This window comes from Tetrahymena thermophila (assembly GCF_000189635.1).
Source record: "Tetrahymena thermophila SB210 genomic scaffold scf_8253891, whole genome shotgun sequence".
NCBI lineage: Eukaryota > Ciliophora > Oligohymenophorea > Hymenostomatida > Tetrahymenidae > Tetrahymena > Tetrahymena thermophila.
The window spans coordinates 145,228-159,402 of record NW_002475961.1 but is presented as its reverse complement, the minus strand read 5'-3'; the positions used below and the strand labels follow the sequence as shown (position 1 = coordinate 159,402).

General features: G+C 22.7%; 4 protein-coding genes across 4 annotated transcripts; 1 reads left to right on the top strand and 3 right to left on the bottom strand. All coding sequences in view use genetic code 6, as the record gives it.

The window, feature by feature from the left end:
* Positions 1-855: 855 nt before the first annotated feature.
* On the bottom strand, positions 856-5,758 carry TTHERM_000681920 (WD40 domain protein; the record flags this gene model as incomplete). Its single annotated transcript, XM_012800899.1, has 10 exons — positions 856-1,444; positions 1,509-1,559; positions 1,619-2,221; positions 2,452-2,609; positions 2,694-3,041; positions 3,221-3,575; positions 3,642-3,832; positions 3,889-4,104; positions 4,174-4,591; positions 4,761-5,758. 10 exons carry the CDS (start codon positions 5,756-5,758, stop codon positions 856-858), a joined length of 3,927 nt encoding a protein of 1,308 aa, XP_012656353.1.
* Positions 5,759-6,814: 1,056 nt separating this feature from the next.
* On the bottom strand, positions 6,815-9,656 carry TTHERM_00681910 (cyclic nucleotide-binding domain protein; the record flags this gene model as incomplete). Its single annotated transcript, XM_001027326.2, has 6 exons — positions 6,815-7,558; positions 7,659-8,325; positions 8,385-8,442; positions 8,503-8,804; positions 8,861-9,134; positions 9,185-9,656. 6 exons carry the CDS (start codon positions 9,654-9,656, stop codon positions 6,815-6,817), a joined length of 2,517 nt encoding a protein of 838 aa, XP_001027326.2.
* Positions 9,657-10,662: 1,006 nt separating this feature from the next.
* On the bottom strand, positions 10,663-11,000 carry TTHERM_000681909 (cyclic nucleotide-binding domain protein; the record flags this gene model as incomplete). The annotated part of the gene is made up of 2 exons (XM_012800898.1): positions 10,663-10,709; positions 10,769-11,000. The coding sequence occupies 2 exons, from the start codon at positions 10,998-11,000 to the stop codon at positions 10,663-10,665; spliced, it is 279 nt and encodes a 92-aa protein (XP_012656352.1).
* Positions 11,001-11,874: 874 nt separating this feature from the next.
* TTHERM_000681908 (hypothetical protein) lies at positions 11,875-13,857 on the top strand (the record flags this gene model as incomplete). Its single annotated transcript, XM_012800897.1, has 2 exons — positions 11,875-13,477; positions 13,784-13,857. 2 exons carry the CDS (start codon positions 11,875-11,877, stop codon positions 13,855-13,857), a joined length of 1,677 nt encoding a protein of 558 aa, XP_012656351.1.
* Between the last annotated feature and the right edge of the window lie 318 nt (positions 13,858-14,175).

The following is a 14,175-nucleotide window of genomic DNA, read 5'->3' as shown; positions in this document are numbered from 1 at the left end:
TAAGATGTTAATTTTACAAATAAATCTTCAAACGATAAATTCTCTGAAAATTATCATCACATTATTTATAATCCCGTTGAAAAAATAATGAAAGTTAATTTCTACAAATAAATTGATGATAATTTTTAAAGCCCAATTTAAGATGTTAATTTAAATTAATTTTACAAATAAATTAATTTAAGTTTAAAAAGAATAGTTTATTGATAAAATAAATTAAGTAATTTAATCTTTTTATAATATTTTTGTTAATAAAAAAAATTTAATTTATAACAAAAACATCTTTTAAGACAAATTTTATAATGTTAAACTATTACCGAAAAAATAAATCAATGATTGAAACAGAAAAAGATGAATTTTAATAATATTTTTAAAAGAAGAAAATTGTATTTTAATTTAATTTTAAGCTTAATTTAACTGATCATATTGAATCTATTAAAAAAATAATAACAGAGATTAATATAAAATTTATATTTTTAGAAATTTTAAATCTTTTAAAGTAGGTTTGAACACAAAAATAATAAATAATTATAATTTTAGAGCTTTTGATTGATGTCTTTGAGTTGTTAAAAATTATGATTTATACATAGTCTTTAAAGTTTTATTTTATTTTAATTTGGAAATAAATTTTTAAAATAAATAATATATACAAAAAAAGATCTAGCCGAAGAAATATATTTGAATTTAATTGTAAATATTTTGAGATGTTATCTGACTAAACAAGTAAATAAATAAATAGGTAAGTGAGTAAATAGTTATAATTTTAATTTTACCAAAAATTATTATTTATTATCTGAAATATATTTTTTAAATGTATTTATTTTATTTTTTGTTTGTTTGTTTGTTTGCTAAAAAATTTCATGCTTGAGTAAGATTGTGCTTTTCATAATTTAAAGCTTCGTATACTTTTTATAACTCTAAAATGTCTGTTTGCAAACTATTGAGAACTTTTTATTTTTCTTCAACTAATTCAGGATTTATCTATGTATGAGATTTTTAAATTTCATTTTGTTAAGTTACACCTTCAAACATTGCAGATTTGCTGATTGGTGGCAAAACAGGTTAACTTATTGATTTTCTTGACAATTATGGAGTTTATAGAGGCATATGCTAGGTTTATCCCTTTTAATCTGGAATGTTAGATTGTTGCCCTTTTGTTATATCTTTTATACTTTTTCTTAGAGTGTTGATTTCTCTAATTAAGTCAACATTATCCTTCATAATTCTGATCTTATCATCTTTGTGTATCTAATTATCTTTCTACAAGCTCTTTTTGAACATATTAACTAATTTTTCTAGATTCTTTTTCTAGCTTCTATATTCCATCATTATATCTCCTTCAACACTCTATCTCTTTACTTCTTTGTCATTAACATGTTTCATGAATAATCTTTCAGTTTCATCCACCAGTTTATCATAATCCAATATATGCTAGGCTAAAGAATATCTATTTTTTTTTTTCAAAATAGCAATTAAAAAATATAAAAATTATAATTTATTTATTTATTTACACATCATCTTTGAATCTTGATATTTTAACTTACTGTACAGATATTTACTATCTATTTGTTAATTAAATAAATATATAATTAAATAGGTAAGTCATAAAATTAGAAATTACCTTTATTGTTTAATATCTTCTTTCATTGTTTCCTGAGTTGTGTAAAGTTCATCGACTACAGTACCTAAATAATTGTTATATGCATTCAATTCTTTTAAGTATTAGTCCATATTGTTTGTTTCTTGTTTCATTTTAGTAATTTCATCTTCTCGTGGAACTATGTCTCTCTTTAATTCTTTGATTTTATGGTCAAGTACAAATTTGAATTTTTCCAAGTCTTGGGCTTTCTTTTTTAAATTATAAATAATCTTTTCTTTTTCTCCGATCGTCCTGTCACGCTCTAAAATAATTTTCTTTTAGCCATCGATTTTATCTCTAAGTTCTTGATTTTAAATTTTGAGCTTTTCTTTTTGTCTTTCATATTCTTACTTTTATTCTTTTAAATCTTGTGCTTCTTATTACTATTGCATAATTTTCTTCTTTGTAATAGAAATATCACTTTTAGCTTTTAGTCCTTGATCAGTTATCGCCTATTCATCTTTTGAATTTTTTTGATTCAAATTCTTAATTTCAGTTTCTTTTTCTTCTGAAATTTGCATTAAAACTTCTTATTATTCCTTCTATAAGTGATTTATTTGCTTTTCAACTCTTTCTTTTTGAGTGCTAATAAAGTAAAAAAATAACATATTATTACAAATAACTTTAATTTTAAAATAATTTATGAAATATCACTCTATTCATCAATTGAAGTAACTCATAAAAAGAAATTAATACCTCTTGGAATTAATTAAATAAAGTAATTCGTTATATTTAATTTCAATAGATGTTATTTTATTTATGTTAAGGAATTTTATTGCAAAAAATTTTTAAAGAAAGAATTAACATTTATTTACATTTGTTCTTCAAGTAATTTTTAATATTGATCATCTATGATTTGAAGTTTTTGGCTATGTTCTTAAAGCAATTTAGTTTTCTTCTTGTTATTTTTATTGTTTTCAATTTCATGTAATCTCTTTTAGTTTTCATACTCTTCCACAAGCGACATTACTTCCTTTTATTTATTGAGATTTTTATTTTATTTGATTTGTTTAATATTAAACATGAAAAATGTTCAATTAAAATAGCTTTTATTTACCTTTTAATATTTGGTATCCATCACTTAAATCTCTTGCTCAAACTACTCTTTTATTTCATTTATTTCCTAAATTAGTTTTTGTTCTTCCATTGTTTTTGATTTGAGCAATTATTCAAACATTTGCTTTCTCTTTTGAGAATTATTTTCAATTTAAGTCTCTAACTATCGGATACGATCATCTCTAGAGTTGAGTCCAATCATCGCATTTTAGTTAGAAAATTCATTTATTTGAACAATTAGCCCATCTCTTGTGCTTTTCAAGTCATCTAAGTCAGATCTAGTGATTAACTCTTCTTCAGAATATTTAGCATAGCCATCTTTTAGCTTCATACCTCTTGCATCTTTATCCTAAAATAAACAAATGGTTAATTTCCAAAGATCATGAAAATAATGTAAAGCTAATAATTCATTATAATTTTCAAAAGATGCAACAAAGTTATTTAAATTGGAATAAACAATATATAGTGAGAAAAATCAATATTATTAATTAATTAATATTTTAAATTTATTAAAAAATCATTATTTACTTTAATTTCAAAAACCATAATGCATCCATCTTTACCAGCTGTGATAATATATCTGTCATCATTCGTGATTTTCATTTTTTCAACACCTCTTTCATCATGTGCTTAATAATCTGTAAATTTACCATGAGTTAGAGGATAAATAAAACAACGAATAGCTCCTGAAGATCTTGCATCATCCTAAATACCTGCAAAAAGAAGTTTATTTGAGCTTGGGAAGGCGAGACAACTCAGATTAATATCAAGCAATTTTTTATCTGTCTTGTCTACAGGCTATTACTCATTAATAACTGCTTGATGAATATGCCTATCATTTCCAACGGCTACGATAGTCTTATTATCAACTGTCAAAGTTAATCTAATTTAAATTAAATGGTTTTATAAATTTCTATTAAAATCAATATAAAATAAATTCCAAATTTACCCTGAGAAATTGACTCCCTTATTATGAATATCAACTATTCTTGGGACAATAGTTTGCTAGTGTTGAAAATCTTGGTCGAGTTTCCAAGCAAGGATCATACCATCAAGACCACAAGAAAGCAAAAATGAATCATCACTAGACCATGCTATGCATTTTACTCTGCCTGTGTGTCCTTTAAAAACAAGTTAACTCTAATATAAACAATAAAACTTTTTTTAAAAGATTTTAATGAAAAAATAAAATTTACTGGATTTTCTCCTGTGAAAAATTTAAAGACTTGGATAACATGATTAGACGAAGTACTATTCACAGCAGCAAAGTACTAACCTCCGTTTGAGAATTTTATTTCTTTGCATCCCTTAAATGGTGAAATTTCCTTATAAGCCTTGTTTTTAGTTGTATTTTAAGAATTGTGGATACACAAATTCATAAGTCTTAATTTGTCTAGAAATCCTACAGCAACCTGTTCATCAATTTTTATGAAAAAAATAAATTTATTTTGGATTTAAAAAAATGTTTTAAATTGTTTTACACAAAATCCTTAGGGATGAAGAGATAAGCAAAAGGCTTCTTCATTAAATGCCCAAGATATTTTAATTTATTTCTTTTCATAGTCCCATATTTTTATTGTTTTATCTGTGCTGCATGTTGCAATTATGGGCTTCCTCTTACATATATCCATTGAGTTTATAGGTCCTGTATGATTTAAATGGTTGATAAGTGTGACTTCTCTGTCTTCACTACTATCATTATTGACAGTTTCAGGATGATATGGCTTTATTTTAATCTCATAAATTTGATTATTGTCTAGTCCTATAAGCAATTTATCTTCAGCTTTATTCATGCAAATGCTTTTAATTTCGATTTCTTTTAGCTCAACAAATTACTTTAGTTTAAACTAGTTGACACAAGTAAAGGGATTTTTGTCATTATCTTAGGTGTAATGATATCTTTTTTAATAAATGTAACAAATTTAAACTTGACAATTAAAAAAGATAATTCTAATTCAAACAATATAAGCTAGCTAGCTAGCTGGTAGCTTGCTAATGATTTTTGTAAAATATGAGAGCAAACTGCTTTATAAAGTAATATTTAGTGAATAAATGTTAAATAATTTACTGCAGAACTATTGATTCAGAACAAGCAACATAAAAACCTTTTGAATATGCAACTGCAGCAACAATTTTTATCATACCAGATCTACTGACTATAAAGTACCTTGGGGACTGTTCCATTATTTAAAGAAAATTTCCACGACTATCGCATAAAATGATTTCTCCTGATTCTACAAAGACAACTAAGTAACTCTCACATTGCATCCACAAGTGTGCTACAAAATTTTTTTCTACTATATCTGCAGGTAGATTAGAAATCAGATTACCATTTTCTAATTTTATTTCTGGTTGAGGATTTTAATTGTTGTTACCAGCTGAAACCTGGATATTTAAAGTTGGTTAAGGTAATTAAGCAGCAGAGCTATTTTCTCCATTTTATACAGATGGCTTCTGTTTTTATTGATTATCTTCCCTTACATAAGTTCCTTCAATCTTTGCATAGATTCCGAAGAAATTATTTCCAGTTACGCAAATAGAATTTGCATCTGAATGGTTAAACGAAATTTCATAAATGTCATTTTAGGCTCCTAAATCTATTGATCCTAAACATTTACCCTTTTCGTGCCACCACCAACAAAGGACTACATCTCCTCCTGCTCCACTCAAAGAAAATATGTATTTCGTTTCTTAATTTTAAGAAGGAAACGCAATACTAACCCACTGCTTTATGTTGTATCTATCTAAATTTCCTAAATTTAATCCTAGATTCTTACGTCTCTTTTAAGTAAAAGTATCAAATATAATTATAGCTGGGTCACGCTAGCCCTTAACTCCCAAGGCCAAATAACGCTTGAGAGGACTTAACGCAAGACAGCTAATTCCTCTATATTCATTTGTTCCCTAATAATAATGCTAAGATTTGTCATTTAAATCATGCAAAACTACATTATATCCTGCAGGGTAAATAATTCTATCTTCATCATGGAATTAAAGACTATTCCTGATTTCATTGTTCATACCAAATATATACTTAAGCTAAATATGCTATGCTAATCCTGCCATTTTTAAATTTAAATAACTTAATTGATTTGTATTATTACTTAGTTTTAAAAAACTAAGTTTAAGTAATTAAAATATGCAATTTTTATAAATTAATAATAACTATTAATAAAACGATTCTATTAAACATAAGTAAGGTGTATCAATCTTTATTATTAATCCTTTTCTATTCAATTTTGAATGTTAATCAATCAATCAATCTTTTATTTTTTCTAAATAATATCTCTAGTAAATATAAAACTATCAATTTTCTATTTTAAAATTTTATAACAATTATTTAATTAATTATCCATACTTCAAATAAATATCTGCTAAAAACAAAAAAATAAACAATTAGCCAGTTTAAATTTCATCTCAAATTATTCTTAAAATTATATTAAATTAGTTGAATAAAAAATTTTTTTTGGTTAAGAAATATAATTTTAAAAAGTAATTAATTTATTACATTTAAAAATTTAATAAGAATTTAGGGAAATAAGTAGAAAGAAATGAACTACTTACTATCTATTAAAATAGCGAAAAAAATTATACCATTTTATTTTTGCTGTTTTTTTTATTTATTTTACATATATCATTAATCCTTTCTATTCAATTTTGCAAATTAATCAAATAATAATAAATAATCTTTTATTTTTCTAATTTATATCTCTATTAAATTTACAAATAAATATTCATTTTTAATTTAAAAATTTTTTAATTATTTAATAAATTTTTCATATTTAAAATGTACATCCATATTGTAATGTATAAAAAAATAGATATCAAATGAATTAATTTAAATTCCATCTCATATTTTAAAAATTATATTAATTAATTAATTAATTAAAAAAATATTGGTTATGTATTTAATTTTTATAATTAAATAACTTTTTTAAATAAATAAGCATAATTGAATTTCTGCTATATAAAATAGCAAGCAATATATCTGAGATATTTTATTTCTATTTGAAAATTATTTATTTTAAAGGTTTAATTAGTCCAATTTTTAACTAGAATTATTCAAATATTAAATAAAGATAAATTACTCTAAATTTTATCAAAATTATATTTAAAAATAATTCATTTTTTCTTTATCATAATAGTCAACCTTTTTTCTATGGTCTTTTTAGGACATTTTAAGACATTTTAGAAGTTATGTTAGGGATAAAAATAAATAAAATTGTGGAGTTTATCAAAGTTCCAATAAGTTGCTGAGCCATTCCATTACTTAGTAAGGAGATATTCTTCAATTAAATTATTTTAGTTTATTGATTCTTAGTTTCTATACATCCCCAATGCTTACCTTATTTACTATTAAATATTTGATTTTTAAGGTCCAAGAGAGTTAGTCTTGATTAAGGAATTTTAAATTTATTCATTCTTGACTTATGATTCTTAAAAGTTTTTTAGCCTATCTATCTCTAATATACTTTCTTGCTTTTAAGGTTAATTTATAATTTAAATTGATCTTCCTATCATTTGGAGACTAGGAATAAAATTAGAGCTTTTATTATTATTTGTTTAAATCTAACTATTAGGTATTTAATGTACTATTCTTTGTGTAGGAAATAAATCTCCTAAATTATTTTAACTGCTAGTAAATTAATGTTTATCATCTAAGTAATAAGACGACCGTTTTTCATTTTTTATTGGTAAATCAAATTTTTCATTGCTTTACAATTTAATATCTTAACAAGAATCATCATTTTTTTATTATGTATTATGAATAACATTTTAGTGTGCTCTACGCTTATTGTTACTTCTCAAATTTGCCATAACAAACTTTATTTAATTTAAAATATCCTCTTATACTTTCTCTATGAGCTTAATGTTTTATAATATTTAAATAAAATTAGATTTTTTCAAAGTAAAAATGCATCTAACTATCAAAAAAAACATATTAAAATTTTATTTTTAATTTTACTTAATTATCTAATTTAGAGTCAGTAGGGCTAGATTATTCAGAATTTATTTCTTCCTTAGAATGTTTATATTGGCAACTATTTTAGCTTGGTGGTTGTTAGCTGGGAATTTTATAAATTGAGGTTTCATCATCTTTTTTTACTACAGATGCTGAAGATTCATATTCATTCTCTTCCTCTTCTTCTATATTTGAATCAAATTATTTTGAAATAATCTCAATAATACATCTTTGATATTTTTTTTTGCTTCTATCATAGTATTTCCTTTCCTGAATAGCTGAGTAGCTATATTTTGGAATTATAAAGGAATGAGAAACAAACAAATGAGTTTGATTGCAATTTATAAACTAATGGTCTTTCCCCTTACATATTAAACACATACTGTTAATAAGGTTTATTTGATTATTAAATGAAATCCTTGATTTTAATTCCATAAATTTTTAGTAATCGTTTTTATCTTTTTTCACAACTTCATAAAACTTATTACTTGATATTTTAATGACAAAAACTTTCTGGCAAGTTTGAATAAAATAAGGTAAAGCGGCATTTGAAAAAAATTCACACTCTCCAAACATATTTCCCTCTTTCAGCTTACAAACAACCTTGCTATTTTTTAATTTTAAAAATTTGCTTTCATCATTTTATCCCCTTGAATTTACCACTTTTTTTCTATTAAAATTAAATTTAACAATTTATAAATTAATTGCATTTTTTTTGTTAAATTTTACTCATATTGCATGAGTGAATCTGTTAATGAGCTCTCTGAGGATGTTTAAATAACCTGAACTGTAATAATTATTAAAAATTAACATATTATATTATTCAAAAGACTTTAATTTATATTACCACTCCCTTTAAGAATCAAGTACAAAAAGTGATCTGTAGTATTTTATTCAAATGTTTAAATAACTTCGCCTTCAGAATATATTTTTTCCTCCATAATTTAGTAAATATTTTACAGAGTTTGCTATGAGAATATGTTAAAAAATGAAAATTGCTTAAGTATGTGCTTATTTGATTCCACAATTAGCTTATTTCTCATGTTGATATTTAGTTTTTTTAAAGCTTCCTTTTCTGCCTCGAATTGCATAGATGAATCTTATTCGTATTATTTAACAAAGTACGAATTCATTTCTCTCTAAAGCTCTCTTAATTAATTAACAAATAATTTAATTTACACCTTTAATAAAATATGTAAACTTACATGTCTATTTTCTTTCTTTTCATGTATCTATTTAAGAGGTTTAGATCCTTCTTGTAATTTTCTTAAGCGGAATTTATATCCTGCAAAATATTTCCTATAGTTGCAATGTTATAGGCAAACAAAACAGATGATATAAGCATCCAAAATGAGGTAAAGGCATATTCATATTCAGAAAATATAGAAGAAGAGTATGAGTTGCTCATTGTATAAAAAGCCCACAACTAAGCTTCGAAATATTTGCTCCACCAATCGCTACTTGATTGCTGCAGTTTGCCTTGTAAATAAAATTTTACAAAAAACAATTAAAATGTAAAAATAATTTACTTTAGTCAATCCAATTATAAGGTATGTGCAAGTATTATTTTTCAAATTAGCCAAATAAAGAGTATGAACAAGCCATCAAGTGGATAAGTAATAAAATTGATAATAGCTATTTGCAAATTTAAATTATATAAGGTTTTCTTAAATGCTGAAGAATTAAGAACTCTAATTTAATCAAAATAATTGACATCCCTTTCAACTTTAGTAGCAAGGGAAGATGTAACAATATATTTATGGCTTCGTTTTTTGAGGATTTTCCTTCAAATATTAGTGGAAGTATTTCAAATAAGAAGTATTCTTTAAGATAAATTCTAAAAATGATCTTCCTGTCTGTTATAAAATCACCATCATGGTATGTAGCTGTGTTCATTTACAAGAGCATTTCAGAAACCCAAGCTACAATAGCAATATAGTTAAACAAATTATGATATTCTCCAAATTCAGCTTAAAAAAATATTGTTAAGGATATAGTCATCAAGAAAAAACAATTGTAGCAAACGATCAATCCATTAATAAATATTCTAAATTTATTTTCAGGATTAAATAAAGGAAAATTTTCAAGAATTTTAATGAATAATTGTTCAATTAATATCAAAAATTTTTTAGAGTACTTCATGATGACAAATAAAATACTACCATCCTTAATTTGCTTTTAGTAGTTAAATTTATCAGAAATATCGCCTATCAGTATTCTACTCTAATCAGTTAGTTACTTTTACCTTCCAAAAAGTGTGTATTTATTGATAAAATTTTAAAATAAAGGTTTAGTTTTTTTTATTATGCTTTAAAAATCTAATTTTTTGTCTGAATTTGTTTATTTTCTATTTTTTTTTACAACTGATAAACCTCTTTACCTGATTTGTCTTTTAGCATTTTAAAATAAAATATTTTTAATCAAAAATTTTAAATATTATTTATTGCATTTAATTATTCTTAAACTTTAAAAACTAAATTTTAAATATAAAGTAAAATTAATATCAATCACAAGTAATTTTTTTCTAATTGTTAATTTAGTAAACAATAATTTAATCAGTTTATTTGGGGATAAAATTTATTTAAAAGTAAAAATAAATTATTTGGCCATAAATGATTGATTGATTGATCTGTTTAACATTTTTTGTTTAAATAAAAGTACAAAAAAATAGCACTTTAAATAAAATATTTTATTTTATTGAGGGTAAAAAACAAATTAATTGATAATAATTTAAAATAGAAAAATATTATTACATTATTGATTTTGTGTTTTCTATCACTTGTTTAAAGCTCTTGTTTTTTTATAAAGTGAATTTTTATTTACCCTTTAATAAAATATTATTGCTTTAACTTTGTCTGGTCAGCATACTTTGCTCATTTGTTAGATTTTCATGATGAAGATTATTTTAATGTTATTCATAATCTAAGCTTTTTTCTAAGCTATTTCTTCTTTACTTTTAGTAATAATGGTCTATAATTTTTATTAAATATAAAGTATGGTAATTTAGTCAATATTTAATCGGTATCTTATCTAAAGTAAATTTTAAATAGAATTCTGAATTTTAAAAAATAATTAAAACAAAGGCGATGCTTTTTGAAGGTAATAAATATTACTCTCTGACAATTAATCACATATAGAGTGCTTATTTTGTGATTTATTTAGAATTTGTCTTTTTTTTATGTTGACTAGAGTAGATTTAGGAATTTAAGATGCCTAATCTTCATATTCTAAGCTAAGTACAGTAGATTCTACCTTTAATGCCACATCAAGGTAGGACCTTCGATTCGATCCAGTTAATTTAACTTATAAACTTTATTCAGATTCAATATTCCTATTTCTTTGCATTGTTCTACTTTAATTTTTTATAATTAAACTCTACTTACTTATCAATTGATTTAGTCTTTACTTTTTTTGTTTTTTTAATATTTTTTTTTATATTAATATTGATGTAATAAATATTGTTAGAGTGTTAATTTTAATTAAAATATCTATTTGATAATCAATATAATTAATAAAAAATTTCCTTAAATTTAAGGCTATTTAATCTGTAAAGTTTTTTCCTTCAATCATAAATAAAGAAAATAAAGATAAAAAAATAATTAATTAATTTATGAATTTGTTAATAAGAAGAATTATTAATTAAACTGAATTTATATATTAATAAATAAATAAATAAAATAAGATTGTGTTTTGGTTTTATTTTAATTTCTTAAATGTAATTTAATTTATTAATTTAATTTATAAAATAGTTTGTAATCTTAAATATTTAAGAAACTTAAAGCACTTTAAAATTAAGAAATTTCAAATGCTAGATGAGAAGCAAATAATTTTTGTAAGGAATATATTTTTTAAGGGGTAGAACTAAATATAATCTTTTTATTTGTAGCATTTTATTACATATGAAAATATCTTCAATTTTTATTGTAGATGCTTGTAAATATAGAGTTTCTTTTATAAATATATTAATTTATTATTTAATGTAGATGCATGTAAAATTTATGAAAATATTAATTTGTTCTTTCTTTTTATTTTTAAATTAAAAAGTTAAGATTGATCAAATATTTGCTTTGTAAATAGCAAAATAATTAAATATTTATTTAATATTCTTGTAGACAGGAGTTATTAGAATAATTGCTATAAAAAGGGGTCTAATAATTAATAATCAAAAAAAATTATTTAATTTGATTAAGAAAAGTATTTAATTAGCTGATAAAGAGCCATGTTATTTAAAAATTTGAATACTAATGCTTTAAATATGATCAATCATTAGCAAGGTAGTGATAAAAGCCAAAACATTAGCACAAAGGATAAATGGGAAAGGGACATTCTATAAGAAAAATTAAGTAATCTTGAGAAAAAGCTATTAGAAACTTAAGATGAAAGAAATATCTTAAAAGAAAAGTTTGAAAAGCAACAAAGCTGCTCTATCATTAGATGCAAATATTATGATTACCTCTTATACGAATAGATTTTGCAAAAGTAAATTACCCACTAGAAAAATCTTATCTTGTTTGGCTAGCAACAAGAATAAAAAAGAAGTATTTTAGATCTAGACTTTTATCCTATCATGTTTAGCTCAAACTAATAATCTATTGGAGATTAAAAATATAATAACATTATTTCTATTTTATCTCTGCAAAGCGAGTTTTGTGTTTAAGAGATTAGATTATTCTTTTACTAAATATTGAGCAGTATCAGGAGACACTTAAAGTAATTCAAAAGAGAGGCATCAACTTAGACTGAGATAATTGTTACAGTTTAAAAGAATGAAAACTAATTGAATTCAAAATATTTAAGTAAAAACCCAAATAAATTAGAATACTTTAGATAAGTTTCGCCATACCATAGTGATAACAGCCAAAATTTATTTTTAGTATATTATTTTATGGGTTAAAAACATACTTATGAAATTAAGGATTTGGAAATGAGTGTAGAAGAATTTTTAGAGGATATCTTTTAGCAAAAAGCTCAGTTGTACGAAATATTCTTGATAAAAAATATAAATCTCTAACAAACTAAAATAGATATTTCAGAACATATGTTTTTAATAGAATTATAATAAATGCAAAATGCTCACAATATTTATGTATTACCAAAGACTTATTAAAAATCAAAAGTTATTGATAGTCAATAATAAATCACTAAAAAAAAAGACTAATAAATTTAAAGCACTGATTTTGATGAGATTGATGACTAATAATTTCACTAATTTTAAGAAAAAGAATAAAAAATTTCAAAACAAGTAGATTTTACTAATTTAATTGATGAATTTGAGGAAACAAAAGAATAATATCAATTTGAAAATTAAGAATAAATGGAAATAATTTATGAAATTAATCATAAAAATGAAAAATAAGAATTAGCAAGCTAGATATAAACACAAAAATTAAATGAAGAAAAATCAAAGTCTGAGTCAATAAAATAATAAATTGAAGATGTGAATCTCAGTTAATAAAATAAATAAGATTAAATATTTGATCTTTCTAATTAAAATGAAGAAAAAATCTAAGAAAAAGGTCATACCTAAATTACATAAAATAATACAGAAATATCTAATGTTGTTGAATAATAGCAATCCAAATCTACTGAATCAACAGACCACTAAAAAAAAGATTCCTCCTTGCAATAAGACTTAATATCTAGTCCTACTCAATAAAATTAAGAAATAACTAATTAAAGAACCATTGATTAGTAATCTAAAAAGAGTGAGTCTATTATTTCTTTATTTTAAACTCACACAGACAAAAATGCTAATGAATCTTAGCCTGATAATGAAAAGTTATAGTCCATCACCAGTTTTGAAGTTTTGTAATCTGAGCAAAGTAATATTTTTAAGTTATACCATCGATTCTATAAGTTAAAATTAACAAACATATAAAAATAAAACAATTTGATTAGCTTAATTTAAAAATCAATAAGCTAAAGTCAAAATACAAAGAGTGTCTTAACTTATAGAATCGACATTAATTTAATTACATAAAATTTAATTTTTATATAACTTTGATAAAAAATCATATTAAAATAAAAAGTTTTAAACATTATTTATGTGTTGATAAATAAAATTTTTAGCTAAATAAATAAATAATCTTTATTAATATTAATACAATTTTAAAAATAAAAATATTTAGAGTCTGAAAATAAATAGGATGAATAGATAGCAAAAGACTAAAATGATGAGACCAATAAAGAAAAGTAATAATGATAAAGGATTTTTATCTCTAGCATCTATTGAAATTTCAAGTGAAAAAGAATATTTGAAAATTAGTTAATAATAAATCAAATTAATTCACTTAGGATGAAATACTAATAAAATTGTTTTGCATATATGCATATTTTAATTTTTTTAATACAATTTAAATTATATTTACTGATTAACTCTGAAAATGATAACTATTAATGGACTTAATGATATAAAATCATTAATTTATTAATTGATTGATTGACTTATAAATTAAAAAAATTATATTTTATGATAATTGTATTAAATATAGTGAATTAAATGATTAATTGATTGATAATT